This window comes from Nicotiana tomentosiformis, chromosome 6, assembly GCF_000390325.3.
Source record: "Nicotiana tomentosiformis chromosome 6, ASM39032v3, whole genome shotgun sequence".
Lineage (NCBI taxonomy): Eukaryota > Viridiplantae > Streptophyta > Magnoliopsida > Solanales > Solanaceae > Nicotiana > Nicotiana tomentosiformis.
Window position 1 is genome coordinate 35,187,328 of NC_090817.1, and position 18,019 is coordinate 35,205,346.

At 43.1% G+C, this 18,019-nt stretch overlaps 1 protein-coding gene across 1 annotated transcript; it reads right to left on the minus strand.

Moving 5' to 3' along the window:
- Positions 1–4,893: 4,893 nt before the first annotated feature.
- LOC138893784 (uncharacterized) lies at positions 4,894–5,858 on the minus strand. Its single transcript, XM_070178446.1, has 2 exons — positions 5,603–5,858; positions 4,894–5,177 (listed from the first exon to the last, which is right to left on the minus strand). The coding sequence occupies exons 1-2, from the start codon at positions 5,856–5,858 to the stop codon at positions 4,894–4,896; spliced, it is 540 nt and encodes a 179-aa protein (XP_070034547.1).
- Positions 5,859–18,019: the final 12,161 nt, after the last annotated feature.

Below are 18,019 nucleotides of genomic sequence, written 5' to 3' on the forward strand. Positions count from 1 at the left end.
GGATGTCCCCCAAGGGCCAATGATAAAATGCACCAAAGTTTCTATCACGAGGGAAAATCACACATGGGATTACGTCTCAGAAGGGGCCATCTCGTTCAGCGACGAAGACGTCGAGGGCATCATCCAACCTCACAACGATGTACTGGTAATATTCATACTTGTTAATAAATCTAGGGTTAAACATGTGTTTATTGATCCAGGTAGCTTGTCCAACATCATCTGATCGAGGGCCGTAGAACAACTGAAGTTGCATGACAAATACTACTGGGACCACCCAAGAAACAAAGTTCTACGTGATCGAAGGGGATATGAGGTATAACGCCATATTTGAAAGGCCATGAGTTCACGGCATGAGAGCAGTGCCTTCGACCTTACATCAGGCGCTGAAATTTCCCATTCCGAGATGAGTCAAAATAGTCTACGAGGAACAACCGGCCACAAAGAAAATGTTCGTTGTCGATGAAGTAATCCTGGTGCCTACGGTTTCGACATGAAAAAGCAGGGAACAGACCGAAGAAAAAGAAACTAAATAGCAATCAATGATCCCGGCCTCAACAGGGCTGGAAAAACATAAGGATCACAGAGCAGACGATGAGGATTATTACGGCGTCCCAAGATCTTTATAGCGTCCGATGACACTGATGCCACCAAATCAATGATCTAGGAGTTGGAGTAGGTTATACTGATCGAGCACCTACTGGATCGAAATGTATACCTGGGCACGGGACTAACCCCCAAGCTCAGGAAAAGACTTATTGATTTTCTTAAAGCCAATGCAGATTGTTTTGCCTGGTCCCATCTTGACATGACAGTTATCCCACCGGAGGTAACAACTTACAAATTGAGCTTGGATCCAAAGTTCCATCCGGTTAAGAGATCAAACACATATTCATTAAGATCAAGGTATATAAACTTCTGAAACTAGATTCCATCCAGGAAGTCAAATACCTGAATTAGTTAGCTAACGTAGTAGTCATACCTAAAAAAAGAAATAAACTTAGGAAGTGTGTAGATTATAAGGATCTAAACAAAGCGTGTCCGAAGGACTCTTTCCCTTTGCCTAACATCAATCAAATGATCGATGCGACGCCGAACATGAGATACTAAGTTTTCTTGATGCTTGTTCCAGGTACAACCAAATTCGAATGGGCCCGGGCGATCAAGAAAAGATTTCTTTCATAACCAAGTTCGACACCTACTATTATAACGTAATGCCATTCGGACTAAAGAACGCTGGTGCCCTGTACAAACGCCTAGTTAACCTGATGTTCGAAGAACAAAGAGGGAAATCAATGAAAGTTTATATTGATGATATGTTATTTAAGTACCAGCGAGCAGAGGACCATTTGCAGGAAAACTTTGACATATTAAGGAAGTACAACATTAAGCTAAACCCGGAGACATGTGCCTTCGGGGTCAACTCGACCAAGTTACTGGGGTTCATGGTATCTAACCGGGGAATAAAGATCAACTCGGACAAAATAAAGGCCATATAAGACATCACTGTAGTTGACAACATTAAGGCAGTACAAAGACTGACCGGGCGGATGTTATGCCCCGACCTTGGGGAGCACGACCGACACTCAACCGAGATATCCCAGTCAAGCAAGCCTACTTGATGCCTTCTACCCGACCTCACCCACGATTAAAGTAAAGATGCATACCATTCGTTAGAGAATGAGAGGATTTCATAAACAACACCAATTTCATTACCGTTAGTTACTTCATTTATAATTCCCAAAATACATTACACATGCGTAGTTTATGAAGTGGAAACATGTGTTACAAGTGCAACATTTCAAGTTTGACTTACCCAAATCAAAACACAACCCACACTATGTCTACGGAGCCTCTAATGGATACAAACGAGTAATATGATGGTGCCGGTAACAAGGTCCAAGCTATGCCTTAAAACACTATACATACGGAACAAAAGATACAATACCCTGATATGAAGTGGGGCTCACCAAGTCAGCTGAGAAGAGGGTGCACTGCTATCACTGATTGATGCCGTCTGCTGTAGGACCACCTGTATTCATTAAAGATGCAGCGCCCCCGGCAAAAGGTACGTTAGTACATATGGAATAGTACTAGTATGTAAGACTAAATAACCTCTTAATGAAACTAGTAACAGTACAAGGAGAAAGAAACATGGGATCAATGAGAGCCTCAAATAATATTAAAGCATCAAGTTAAGAGCAAGATAGGTTTTCAAGTAAATAACAATGTTTTTAGGTTGGGAGATCTTTAGCACCGATACACCACCGTTATTTTAGCACGGAGACTGATCTCGGCCCAATTGGCTAAGACGTCTCACCCAAAGACATCCAATCACAACACCATCATGTGCGCGACATGGTGTCCGATCTCGGCCCGATCAGCTAAGCCGTATCACCACAATGTCGTGTAGGTCGACATTACTTTCCGCTAGCAATCATCTCATCCCAATTAAGGGGAATAATCTTAACACATCAATCTCATCCCATTTAAGGGGAATAATCTCAACACATCAATACAAGGATTTACCCCTCAATCAGTCCTACACTGGCACGTGTAGTTTCGGGGTTAGATTATTTCAACCTGCCGTTCCTCTGTGATCAACGATACTCCCACAACATTTATTATATAAAGGAGTTAAAACTCATTTCATAATCTTTCCCACATACTTTCGTTTCATTGGCACTATTGGCCACAAGTGTAGTTTTTATTCTTGGCATGACGACCACATTTAATATCTCATACTCACTTCTTTCACTTTCAAGCATTATCATAGGTTATCAACATTGAGAGCATTTGGAATCAAGACTTTGAATATGTGTATGAGCAATAAGAGTCTTCAGCACATTGAGTTTTCTTTCCAAAATTAAGCATAATAAACTTGCATTTGAAATATGAATTGAAGTCATAAAAGCTTGACACATAAAACGTACTTGAATACATTACCGAAAGAGAGCATAATGTGATAGGAGAAAATGAAACACATTTTGAGCATATAATTTCAGACATAATGCTTATTTGGAATAACTGAATATATTAGGAATGTCCCAGATCATGAGAAAATAAGAGCTTGGGCCAACCACTCTTGAAACATATGAGGACATCATGGAATTTGATTCTATGTGAGAAGTTTAGCCAACATAACTCGCTTGAGGTTTCTTTAGATTACTACAATGTTCCAAAATTTCTAGCGACTCCAATAAACTAGAGATATTACAAAGTTGAACCATAATTAAGAAGGGATATATGGGTGCAACTCATTCAGGCATTTTATCAAGCACTAGGTGTGCAGTTTGACTACAAGGTTCCTTTGGTGGATTTCCTTCATCCCACAACCCATTGTTCGGCCATTTTTGTTCAACAACCTCCCCACAACCTTTGTTACATGCATGCACAGGTAACAACTCCCACACCCAAGAATCATACTTCTCATTACCTACATTCAGTCCAATCCCGAAACTGAGGTCTAGGGAGTAGAATATTACCTCTTAGATGAAGAACTTGTGAGTTCCTCCCTTGAATTCCCAAAGCTTGAGCAAGAATTTGAAGTATGGAGATGTTAGTGCCCTTCCTTCTCTCTCTATCTCCCTTCACCTCTCTCTAAAATACCAGATTTTTGATTTCTAAATGAGCGCTAATGACTTTTAATCAAAATGGGGTCGAGTTATAAAAATACCAAATAGACCCTCCGAACTCAACTCTGCGGTCGCAGAGTGGATCACATAAGGACCGCGAATTCATCTTTCAAAACTGGGTCGATCGGGTCAGGTCTACAGCAGGTCTGCGGTCCGCAGACCAGTAATGCGGTCGCATAACGCACCGCAAAATTCTTCCTCCGGAATTTCTCATGCTGAATCTACAATGGATGTGCGGCCCGCGAAATGATTGTGCGGTCGCATAGTTGACCGCAAAACGACCTCCAAAAATTGGCTTTTTCTTCTGCTCCACTCCGAGGTGGATCTGTGGTATGCAGAGTAGTTCTGCGATCACATAATGGACTAAATAAATGCCATGTTCTGCAACAATGTTCCTTCTAACTCCCCATCGCATTGCACAACCAAAAAAGCCCATATCGCGGCGAGATTATCTACAACTTTCAAATGCGTTAGCCTACATCGGCACCACGAAACCCCGAGTTCTTGGTAAAATGTTACGGGGCCTTACATCCTCCCCCACTTAGGATCATTCATCCTCGAATGAAGGTCAAAGTCCACCATCGACATCCAATGTGACTTAGCTCTTAATTCACACACCAGCAGTTCTAAATTTTGACTAACTCCCCAAAATTTCAAATATTTTGGCATAGTCTCCCCTGTATTTGGGCCTATCCACCTGTCAGAGAATCCCAAAAACCAGTCCTAACAACATAACCATAACACAACGATGTATCACAACATGAAAACAACATCAACCGTAACGTCATAAGCATTATATTACCAAAAGGAGCATCCTTAACATAGACTGTACAAGTGGAACATAATTTATAGAAAGTAAGCTCTTAACATTTTCATAGAACACAACTACTTAGTTATTCAAACAAATGAGGGTACTTCTTCTTCATCTCTTCCTCGGCCTCCCAGGTGGCCTCTTCCACATGTTGGTTTTCCATAGCACTTTCACGGAGGCAATCTCTCTATTCCTCAGCTTTAGGACTTGCCTATTAAGAATGGCAATCAGAATCTCCTCATAAGTCAATTCTTCGTTAACATCAATAGCCTCAACTAGGATAATGAGTGCCGGGTCTCCAAATACCTTCTTCAACATAGATACATAAAACACCGGGTGCACAAGCGACATCTCTGATGGTAGCTCAAGCTTGTAAGCCACCTAATCAACCCTCTTAATGATTCTGTATGACCCGACATACCTGGGACTCAATTTGCCCTTCTTCCCAAATCACATTATACCCTTCATGGGAGAAATCTTCAAGAATACCCAATCATCCTCTTTGAACTCCAAATCCTTGTGACGCACATCCGAATAGGACTTCTGACGATTCTGAGCAGTTTTTAACCGCTCCTTAATGATTTTAACCTTCTCCATAGCCTGGTGTACGAGGTTTAGGCCTATCAATTCTGCTTCCCCAACCTCAAACCACCCAATGGGAGATCTACATCTCCTACCATATAGAGCCTCGAATGGTGCCATCTGAATGCTGGCATGGTAACTGTTGTTGTAGGCTAATTTATAAGCGACAAATGATCATCCCAGCTACCCTTGAAGTCAAGAACACAAGCATGCAACATATCCTCGCGCGTCTGATATCCGTCGGTATGTGGATGAAAAGATGTATTAAGATTCACCTGAGTACCCAAACCTTGCTCAAATTTCTTCTAAATATTAGATGTGAATTGTGCCCCTCGATATGAGATAATAGAAATCGGAGTGCCATGCAACCTGACTATTTCCTTGATATACAACTGAGCATATTGTTCCGTTATGTCGGTAGCCTTAACAAGTAAGAAGTGTGCTAATTTCGTGTGTCGATCCATAATTACCCAAATTATGTCAAACTTACGAGGCGTGCGAGGTAGTCCCACCACAAAGTCCATAGTGATCATCTCCCACTTCCATATTGGAATTTCTATGTTCTATGCCAACCCACCGGGCCTTTGGTGTTCGACCTTCACTTTTTGACAATTTGGAAATCTTTCCATAAAGTCCGCTACATTCCTCTTCATATCATTCCACCAATAGACCTCCTTAAGATCATGGTACATCTTTGTAGAGCTTGGGTGCAAGAAATACCTAGAATTATGAACCTTGGTTTTGAGTCTTTCCTGGAGACTATCTACATTTTGAACACATAATCGCCCTTGGTAACTTAGTGTACCATCATCCATGCCAAGAGAAACATCCATGGTCTTATGTTTATGAATTCCCTCTTTCAACTGCACCAACAACAGATCATTGTATTGCTTCTCCTTTACTTCCACAACAAGTGATGATTCAACCCTATTTTGCACAACCACTACTCCTTCACTAGAGTCCACAAGACAAACTCCCAAACTAGCCAACAGGTAAACTTCCTTGGCCAACAACCTTTTACATATCTCTAAGTGAGCCAAAGTACCCATGGATTTCCAGCTAAGAGCATCCGCCATAACATTAGCCTTCCCCGAATGATATAGAATATTGTTATCATAGTCCTTGAGTAACTCAAGCCATCTCCTCTGCCTCAGATTCATTTCCTTCTTCTTGAAAATATATGGAAGGCTCTTATGGTCCTTCAATATATCCACATGGACCCCATACAAATAATGACGCCAAATCTTTTGTGCAAATACCATAGGCCCAAGTTCTAAGTCATGTGTTGGATAGTTTTTCTCATGATTCTTGAGTTGCCTAGAATCATAAGCAATCACCTTGACATATTGCATCAATACACACCCAAGTATGATTCTCGAAGCATCACAATATACCACAAACCCATCCGTACCCTCCGGTAAGGTCAACACCGGAGTTATAGTCAATCTCGTCTTCAACTCTTGGAAGCTCTTTTCGCAAGTGTCTGACCATTGGAACATAACCGCCTTCTGCATCAATTTATTCAACGGAGAGGCAAGAGTAGAGAACCCCTTCACAGCTACAATCTTCTGAGGATCAACCTTGATTCCTTCACTGGAGACTATATGACCCAATAATGTGATAGATTCAAGCCAAAATTCATACTTCAAAACTTCGCATACAACTTGTATTGATACAGAGTCTGTAGAACTGCCCTGAGATGATCGACATAGTCCTCTCAACTTCGTGAAAATAAAAGAATGTCATCAACGAAAACATAAAAGAATGTCATCAACGAAAACTATCGCAAAGCAATTGAGAAAAGGCTTGAAGACTCGATTCATAAGGTCCATGAAAGCTTCTGGGGGATTCGTTAGCCCAAAAGACATCACCAAAAATTCAAAGTGCCCATACCGGGTCATGAAAGCTATTTTCAAAATATCCTACTCCCTGAGCTTCAATTGGTGATACCCAAATCTTAGGTCGATCTTGGAGAAATACTTAGCACCCTGTAATTGATCGAACAAGTCATTTATCCTTGGCAGTGGGTACTTATTCTTGATTGTGACTTTGTTGAGCTGCCAGTAGTCAATATACATTCTCAGTGACCCATCATTCTTCCTTACAAAGAGAACTAGTCGGCCCCAAGGCAACACACTCAGCTGGATGAAACCCTTCTCTAACAAATCCCTCAATTGTTCATTTAGTTCATTCAATTCTGCTGGCGCCATTCTGTAGGGTGGGATGGATATAGGCTGCGTGCATGGCATCGCATCGATTCCAAAATAGATCTCCCTATCTGGTGGGATCCTAGGGAGCTCATCAGGAGAGACCTCCAAAAATTCATTCACAACTGGCACAGACTCAAGCATAGGTGCCTCAGCATCGATGTCCGTAACCCAGACCAAATAGTAAATACATCTTTTGTTGATCATCTTTGCCGCCTTAAGGTAAGAAATAAACCTACCCTTCAGAACTACATCATCGACCCTCTACTCAATGACTGGCTCATTTGGAAATTCAAACCTAATAGTTCTGGTTCAGCAATCAAGCTTGGCAAAACATGAATAAAGCCAGTCCATCCCCATAACATCAAAATCAACCATCCCTAATTCAATGAGATCGGCCATGGTGTCCGGACCATGCACCATGATGACATAATCCCTATAAACTCGTGCGTCCATAATAGACTCACCAACTGCAGTAGATACAGAGAACGGCTCATGGAGCTGTTCTGATTCTATCCTGAATTCCATAGCAAAATAGCGAGTGACATATGACAAAGTGGAACCGGGATCAATAAGAGCATATACATCATGAGATTGGACAGTCAATATACCTGTGACAACATCTGCAGAAGCCTTTGAACTCTAGAGACCCCTCATACCATAGAACCGGTTGGGTCCTCCCAAACTCTTTGCACAACCCCTAGCTGTACCACGCCCTACGGGTGCTGGAGTGCCTCGAGCTGGAGGAGGTACCGCAGATGTAGTAGCTGCAGAACTAGCTGGCTGTGCCGTATTCCTGCCCATATTCTGGCGGGATGAACAGTAATCCCTCTGAATATTACCTCTGATCCCGCACCCGTAGCATATGGGTAGGTCCATGTAGCATGCCCCTAAATGCATCTTCCTACACCTAGGGCATGGGGCCCTCCGCTACTGCTGGAATCTCCCTCCAGGCTGACCCTGCTGGTAGGATTCTCTGTTGCCTAGACTGGGCTTGAAATGGCTACACTGCTGCTGACCGGGCCCTGATGGCGGTGCACTGACTGAAGACTAGGCAAAGGACTGGGATGGCCCGGATGACCCTCCCCTAAATACTGACCTTCCACCACTACCACCACTGGAAGAGCCACCAAAGTTGCCCACGGATCGGGTCTTATTGATTCCCTCCCGCTCCATTCTATTCTTCAATATGCGAGTCTCTGTGGCTTGAGCGAATTACACCATCTTCCCGTAGTTCATATCAGAATTTAGGGCAACTGTAGCAGCCTCATTAATAATGAAGGGGCTGAAGCCCTGCACAAATCGGTGCACTCTAGCTTCCATAGTGGGCAACATGTAGATGGTATACTTGGACATGCACGAGAATCTCATATGAAAATCCCACATAATCATGCTACCTTATTTCAAGCTCTCAAATTCGGCGGTACGGGCTACCTTAGCCTTGGCAGGTAAGAAATGATCAATGAAGGTATCGGCAAACTCACTCCACCCTACCGGAGGGTTCTCTTCCTCATGGGACCCCTCCCACAGCTCAAACCAAGAATGTGCCACCTCTTTCAGGCAGTAGGAGGCCAACTCCACTGCTTCCATCTGAGTAGCACACATAACTCGGAGAGTCTTGTACATCTCATCAATAAAGTCCTGGGGGTCCTCCTCAGGATTAGTACCCGTGAACACTGGAGGATCCAACTAAAAAAACCTGTTCACTATGGAACTAGCAAAATCCCCTTACTGGCTAGAAGAAGTAGGTGCAACATTCGATATCTGGGCCTGGGAAGCCACTATCTGAGCCAACATCTGTATGGAACCTCTAAGGTTCCCGTCAGGAATACTAGGAATGGAAGCTGAGGCTGGAGGTGGAATCAAAGTATCATTTGGAGGAGGAATAATTTCACCCTCAGTAGGAGTAGCGATTGAGTGCAGTTTGGGCAAGAGTAGTAGAATCAGGCAGTGTTGTGGCTTGGGGATTATCCTCAACCCTCAGGTGCTCACCCACATTATTAAGTATAGGATCAACTGTCACTCCTGACGTGGCATTGGCTCTTTGGCCAGTTCTTGCCTTCTTATTAGGCGCCATATATTGAAAATTAGAACAATGCACGAGTTAAAGGAGGAACAATCTTAAAATCGGCTCTATCGCACGATCTAGAATATTAAAGAAGGGTGATATTCCTAAATACCGAAGTAGCCTCCTAATTATAGGTATGGTCGATAACACACTGGTAAGAAGTACTCTACTAGACACAGCTCCAAGACATCCTTGGACAATTTAAAACCTTAGGCTCTGATACCAAGCTTGTCATGTCCCGACCTTGGGGAGCGCGACCGATGCTCAACCGAGATATCCCAGTCAAGCAAGCCTACTTGATGCCTTCTACCCGACCTCACCCATGAATAAAGTGAAGATGCATACCATTCGTTAGACAATGATAGAATTTCTTAAACAACACCAATTTCATTGTCGTTATTTCATTCACAATTCCCAAAATACATTACATATGCGTAGTTTTAGAAGTGGAAACATTTGTTACAAGTACAATATTTCAAGTTTGATTTACCCAAACCAAAACACAACCAACACTATATCTACAGAGCCTCTAATGGATATAAAAGAGTAATATGATGGTGCCCGAAACAAGGCCCTGTCTATACCTCAAAACACTATACATAAGGAACAAAAGATACAACACCCCGATATGAAGTGGGGCTTACCAAGTCAGCTGAGAAGAGGGTGTACCGCTATCACTGATCGATGCTGCCTGCTGGAGAACCACCTATATCCATTAAGGATGCAACGTCCCCGGCAAAAGGGATGCTAGTACATATGGAATAGTGCTAGTATGTAAGACTAAAGACCCTCTAAATGAAATGTGTAACAGTACAAGGAGAAAGAAACATGGAATCAATGAGAGCCTCAAACAATATTAAAGCGTCAAGTTAAGAGCAAGATATGTTTTCAAGTAAATATCAATATTTTTATGTTGGGAGATCTTTAACATCGATATACCACCGTGTTTTAGGCACAAGGTATGATCTTGGCCTGATCAGCTAAGCCGTCTCACCCAAAGACATCCAATCACAACACCACCATGGCGCCCGATCGGCTAAGTCATCTCACGATAATGCCGTGTGGGTCGACATCACTTTTCGATAACAATCATCTCATCCAAATTAAGGGGAATAATCTCAATACATCAATCTCATCCCATTTAAGTGGAATAATCTCAACACATCAATACAAGGATTTACCCCTCAATCACTTCTACACCGGCACGTGTAGTTTCGGGGTTAGATTATTTCAACCTACACTTCCTCGGTGACTAACGATACTGCCAAAATATTTATTATATAAAGGAGTTAAAACATATTTCATAATCTTTCACACATCTTTTCATTTCATTGGCACTATTGGCCATAAGTGTAGTTTTCATTCTTGGAACGATGGCCATATTTTATATCTCATACTCACTTCTTTCACTTTCAAGCATCATCATAGATTTTCAACAATAAGAGCATTTGGAATCAAGACTTTGAATATGTGTATGAGTAATATGAGTCTTAAGCACATTGAGTTTTCTTTCCAAAATTAAGCATAATAAACTTGAATTTGAAACATGAATTGAAGTCATAATATTTTAATACATAAGCCGTACTTGAATACATTCCCGAAGAAGAGCATAATGTGATAGGAGCAATTGAAACACATTTTGAGCATATAATTTCAGACACAATGCTTATTTGGAATAACTGAATATATTAGGAATGGCCCGGATCATGAGAAATTAAGAACTTGGGCCAACCATGTTTGAAACATACGAGGACATCATGGAATTTGATTCTATGAGAGAAGTTTAGCCAACATACCTCGCTTGAGCTTTCCTTGGATTACTATAACATTCCGAAACTTCTAGCAACTCCAATAAACAAGATATATGACAAAGTTAAACCATAATTAAGAGAAAATACATGGGTGCAACTCATTCAGGCATTTTATCAAGCACTAGGTGTGCAATTCGACTACAAAGTACTTATGGTGGATTTCCTTCATCCCACAACCCATCATTCACCCATTTCTGTTCAAAAACCTCCTCACAACCTTTGTTGGTACATGCATGCACATGGAACAACTCCCACACCCAAGAATCATACTTCTCATTACCTACTTTCAGTTTAATCCCGAAATTGAGGGCTAGGGAGTAGAATTTTACCTCTTAGATGAAGACCTTGTGAGTTCCTCCCTTGAACTCTTAAAGCTTGAGCAATAATTTAAAGTATGGAGATGTTGGTGCCCTTAATTCTCTCTCTAGCTCCATTCCCTTCTCTGTAAAATTCAAGATATTTGCCTTCTAAATGAGCCCCAATGGCTTTTAATTAAAATATGGTCGGGTTATAAAAATAAAAAATGGACCCTCCGAACTCAACTCTACGTTCACAGAGTGGACCGCAGAACAGGTATGCGGTCCGCATAAGGGACCGCAAATTCATCCTTCAAAATTGGGTCGATCGGGTTAGGTCTGCGGTCCACAGACCAATTATGCGCTCGCATAACGCACCGCAAAAGTTTATCTCCGAAATTTCTCATGTTGAATCTGCAATGGATGTGCTGCCCACAAAATGATAATGCGGTTGCTTAGTCGACCGCAAAACGACCTCCAAAAATTGGCTTTTTCTTCTGCTCCACTCTGCGGCAGATCTAAGGTCCGCAAAGTAGTTTTGCAGACGCATAATGGACCACATAATGCCATGTTTTGCAACAATTTTACTTCCAACTCCCCATCGTATTGCACGACCCAAAAAGTCTATACAGTGGTAAGCGATTATCTACAACCTTCAAACATGTTATCCTACCTCAGCACCACGAAATCCTGAGTTTTTGGTAAAATTTTATGGGGCCTTACAGCGGATAGCTGCATTGGGCCGGTTTATTTCGAGATCATCGGATAAGAGACATCGATTTTTCTCACTATTGAAAAAGAAGAACAACTTCTCTTGGACCCCGGAATGCCAGCAAGCTTTAGAAGAACTCAAGTGATACCTGTCGAGCCCTCCCTTACTGCACACTCCGAAGGCGAACATACATTTATACCTCTACTTGGCAGTTTTTGAGGTGGCGGTAAGTGGTGTCCTGGTTCGGGAAGAAGAAGGTGCATAATATCCCACTTATTATGTTAGTATAACCCTAGTCGATGCCGAAACGAGGTATCCACACTTAGAAAAATTAGCGCTCGCCTTATTAAGCATTTCTAGAAAATTAAAACCGTTCTTTCAATGCCACCCCATATGTGTCATGACCTCGTACCCGCTAAGGAATGTCATGCATAAGCCTAAGCTCTTGGGCCGGTTGGCCAAATGGTACGTAGAAATTAGCGGGTACAATATAGAGTACAAACTCTAAACCACCATAAACTCTCAGATTTTGATGGACTTTGTCTCCGACTTTATACTGGCCTTGGTCCCCAAGGTTGAGAAGGAATTACTGCTCACTTCGGGGATTTGCTCGGGGATCTGGACCATATTCACGGACGGTGCATCCAATGCAAAGGGGTCCGGGATTAGTATCATATTAAAACCACTGAGGGGTAACGTAATCATGCAGTCTCTTAGAATTTTAAAATTGACTAACAATGAAGCCGAGTATGAAGCTATGATTGCAGGTCTAGAACTAGCTAAGAGCCTAGGGGTCAACGTGATCGAGGCTAAGTGTGAGTCCCTCCTTTTCGTAAACCAAGTCAACGAGACGTTTGAAGTAAAAGAGGAATAGATGCAGAGGTATTTGGATAAGTTGCAGGTGGCCTTACACCAATTCAAGGAATGGACTCTACAGCACGTACCTCAGGATCAAAATAGCGAGGCTGATACATTGGCCAACTTGGGGTCATCTGTCAACTCCGATGAATTCGACTCTGGGACAATGGTACAATTAATGAACTCTGTGGTAGAAAAATGTCACACCAAGGTGAACTCGACAAGCTTGACTTGGGACTAGAGAAACAAGTACATAAACTAACTTAAGAAAGGAAAAATGCCATCATACCCTAAGGAGTCAAGAGACCTACACACCAAAGTTGCCAGGTTCAGCTTGGTCGAGGGAAAATTGTTCAGAAGATCCTTTTTCGGACCACTAGCTAGGTGCTTGGGTCCATGGGAGACAGACTACTCCATGAGAGAAGTACACGAGCGCACCTATGGGAATCACCCAGGAGCAGAATCCTTGGTTCAGAAATTAATCAGAGCCGGTTACTATCGGAACGAGATGGAGAAGGATGCAAAAGACTTTGTACGAAAATGCAATGAGTGCCAAAGAAATGCCCCAATGATTTATCAACCAGGAGAAATGCTTCACCCGGTCCTATCGCCATGGCCGTTTATGAAATGGGGGATGGACATCGTCGATCACCAGCCATGGGCACCCAGTAAAGCCCAATACATACTACTCATGACCGATTATTTCTTAAGTGGGTCGAAGCTCAGGCGTTTGAGAAGGTTCAGGAGAAAGAGGTCATCGACTTCATCTGGGATCATATAATATGTCAATTCGAGATACAAGCCGAGATCGTTTGCGAGAATATAAAGCAGTTCATCGGCAGCAAGGCAAGTAAGTTTCTCAAAGACCACAAAATCAAAAAGATATTATCGACATCTTACCACCCTAGTGGGAATGGACAAGTGGAGTTAACGAACAAAACTATACTCCAAAACTTGAAGAAGATATTGACCGATTAGAAGGGAAAGTGGAAATAAATCTTGCCCGAAATCTTGTGGGCATACCGAGCAACTTCGAAGTTAAGTACCGGTGCGGCCCCGTTCTCTCTAGTCTATGGTGTGGAAGCCTTAATCTCGGTCGAGGTGGTGGAACCAAGCCTAAGGTACCAGTATTCTACTAAGATGTCAAATGGCGAGGCCATGAACATGAGTTTGATTTTATTGGATGAAAGGAGAGAAGTCGCCCTGGTCTGATTGGCTGCCCAAAAGCAGCGAGTAGAGAGGTACTACAACCGAAGAGCTAACCTTCAAAATTTCCAAGTCGGGGACTTGGTGTTAAGGAAACTAATGCTTCACACCAAGAACCCAAACGACGGGAAACTATGCCCAAACTGGGAAGGTCCGTATTGAGTTGCCAGAATAACCGGGAAAGGTTCGTATAAGCTCGTGTTAGGAAACGGTGTGCAACTACCGAACAATTGGAATATGGCACACTTAAAGCGGTACTACTTCTAAGGTACGAACATAATTCCTTTTGAAATTTGTTATACTATGGACTAACTTATGCAAGTACTCGGCCGAGGGAAAAGTTGACAATTAGGTCTAAAAGCACATGTTGTACTCTTTTTCCCTTTAACCGGTTTCTCCCGAAGCGGGTTTTACGGTAAGGTTTTTAAAGAGGCAACAGTAAAACGTTCTACCATAGTTTCGAAGGTCGGCCTAAGGCTAGAATTGCTGACCACTCGTACTGGACCAACAGTATTCGAGCCCTCGCAAGTTCAGTCTCAAATACTGGGGGTCATTACCCCCTAAGTTAGGATCCTTAGAAGGTGTTATTATTTGATATTAAAAGCCAAGGCTCGATTATTAGAATTCCTTATAAGGGTCAAACGGTCAAACGAGCCGTACCCGTGTAGCTTATTTTTGCCATGGCAGAAAGCTTATATGCCTCCGATTATGTACTATACATACAAGGTAATTAAAGAAATTTGCCCTCTATATTTTATTATGTCGCATTTACACCACCAATATATTCTTAGAGTTACTTGAAACAAATAATGGATCCTAAACCCTAGAGCCTACGGGCCTCCCCAAATCGGGGACTGTTGTCCGATAAAAAGATTGGACAACCCGGGCTATCGAATCCCGGAGGTACCGAGCCTATTAGTCTAGGACCGAACATGAAAGGCTACGACCAACTCAAAACGGATTTGAGACGTCCAAGTCCGTACTCAGAAAGTAAGGTCTTATGATTAACACATATTAAAAGGTTGCCCTCGATAAAATACCGTAGTGTAAGACTGAAACATTCAAGTATCTTAAAAGTCTTCATTTTTTGTCGAGTATTTCAAAGCCTAAGAAACTCAGAGTTATTATCAAAATCGGGCCCCATTAGAGCTTTGGGGAACAAGTACGATTCAGATCCAAGTTGGTTTAGTGAGGGCGACCGCGAAAGTCACCGAATGGGTCAGTCTTTTAGTTCTCCCAGATTATAATATCAAAGGAGGACGTTGCAGATGCCCGGGGCGGACACGACTTCTTCTAAGGCTAGAAGACCACTGGAAGACACCCAGGACTATAGCATGTCGTGAAAGAAGCACACTGGACGGGCGTGCTTCGACCGTGTCTCCGGGGCACAGTTATGATTCTTAAGAACTCACCGGGCCCTTCCTTATGTCCAATTTTATGCTAAGGCATTAATGACAATCTTCAAATAAATAGTTGTAAATAGATACTGAAAAATAAAAGGCACAGTATAGCCTAAGGGAAAATTTTATATATTCCAAAAATATTTACAAAGGCACGATAAAACGGCCTCAAAATGAACAAAAAGAAAACGGAAAATGACCTAAGGCATTTCCGCCTAGTCTTCACCAGAGCCCGACTCGGTACCGGAACTCTCGGGCTCATATAACTCTTTAGCTTCAGCCTCAAGCCTCTTTGCCTCTTCAATCTCGGCTGATAGGTCGAACCCTTGGGCATGAATCTCCTCGAGGGTCTCCTTCCGGGATAGCCACTTTACGTACTCAGCTTTTGTTACTAAGCGGGCCTCAACTATTTCCATGTGGTTTTTATATTGGGCTAGCATCTCCTTGACTTTGGAGGAATCGGTCGAAGCTTTCTCTAACTTGGACTTCAACGTGGTATACTCCCGACCGAGGTCATCCCATTCCAAAACAGCCGAACTCAGTTGTGCTCGAAGCTCATCATCTAGCCGAGACCACTTGTCGTCCTTATCCTTTCTCACTCGCAGCTGGCCCTTGACCGATTATAACTCCTCTTTGGTAGCCTCCTTTTCCGAGGCCAGAAGGTCCATCCTACTCCTCAACGTCTCGGCCGAAGCTTTGAGCTCATCCATCTCGGCCCGGAGCTAGTCGATCAGGTCTGTCTTCTCTTGGACCTGTGAGGTTGAGTCGTTAGATGCTACGCGTAACCTCTCATTTTTAATCTCAAATATCCTTACCTTAGCGGATAGTTTGGCATGCTCCCATTTCGCGGACGAAGCCTCCCTTCGAGCTTTTTCCAGCGCAGCTTGGGGAATGGGGAGATCCCTGAAGGCCTCATCCTTTTTCTCATTGAGAGACTTGTACATATCCTTTTTCAGGACTTGCTCCTTGAGCTCGAACTCGAGCTGGATGACTTCCATTTGAGATCGATGGAATCTTTCCTGATGATGCATCGAAACTTTAAAAACAAATTAATGAAATCATGAAGATATGTTGAAGTTAAATGAGTTACATCAAGGACACAATGAAAGGGTAACTTACCCGGTTCAATGCTTGTTGTGCCTTGTTAAAGAGGATCGGAGTGCTCACCCCGTTCATCTTATCCTGATCCTCTTCGGTCACCAAGCAACGAAGATAACTAGCCACACTAACCGGTTTGGACAGAACCCGGGTATCCTCCGGGATCGTAAACACGACAGTTCTTTTGCGGTCAGGATCCACGCTCGAAGCAGGGAACTGCTTCACCAACTTCGGGCTTGAGCTCGGCCCGCCTTCTTCTGACGACATATCTTTTTTTGGGTTTTTCAGGTGACCAAACCCGGAGTAATCCTCCAACGTGTCGATCCACACCATCAAAGAAAAGGTTGAGGGCCTCATCTGTGGCCCGTGCCATCTCATTTGGTTTCTCCTTGACAGCCTGAGCCTTGTCGAATAAGGACTCTGTATGGGACGGCGATTCTGTGATGTCAATGACACTGGAGGCTCCCCTCGGAGCAGGGGTAGCTCCTCGGGAGACCGTAGCCACTGGTTTTCCCAAGCTAAAGAGGGGTCGTCCTCTCAGTCACTTCCCCTGGTCGCCGTTCTCTCTTCTTCATCAATGGTCGGCCCACGGGCGACGAACTCTAGGTCGTCATCTTTAAGATAATCCCTAAACCAGTAGAGGGAGTTGGGGTCCGGTACCCTAGCCCGGGTACTCTTCTTATTGCTTTTTCGGGCCCCAACCGCTGCCTTCTTCTTCTTGGCTTCGGAGTCCGAGGAACCAAGAGACTTTCTCTTTCTTCTTTCTTCTCCTCTTTCTTCGCAAAAGCCTCAGGCCGTCCTGAAGCGGAGGGTTTATTGGGTGAGGATGAAGTCTCGTCCTCGTCCAATGCCCGGAGCTCAGTGGTCTTGGGCAAACTTATTGAAGAAAGAGAGAGATTTAGAGAAATATTAGTTAAATATGTAAGTTTGGTCGGGAAGAGCACTCACCATGTGAACAAGCCTCCCACTTGCCATTCTAGAGCTTGCGCCATTCATGCTCAAAATACAACATCTATGTGCAGATCCCCTCGACCCACTCTTTGAAGCAAGGAACTGTGTTAGGGACTCGGGTAACCATTGAACGATGATAGAACCAAGAAATGAAGAAGAAGAATAAAAAATTTAAAAGAAATTCTAAGTACTCAAAAAGGAGAAGGACTTATAGGCTAGGTTCCACTTTTCAAGGAATGGTAGGAACTCGGAGGTAATATTCACCCGAACGAATATTCCCTGCCATCCTCAATCCCGATCTTTGTCTATGCTCGAGAATGTAGCTTTCTTCGCCCGACGAACGAGCTTGATTAATCCACCTCGGATGATTCATGGACCGTAGAGACG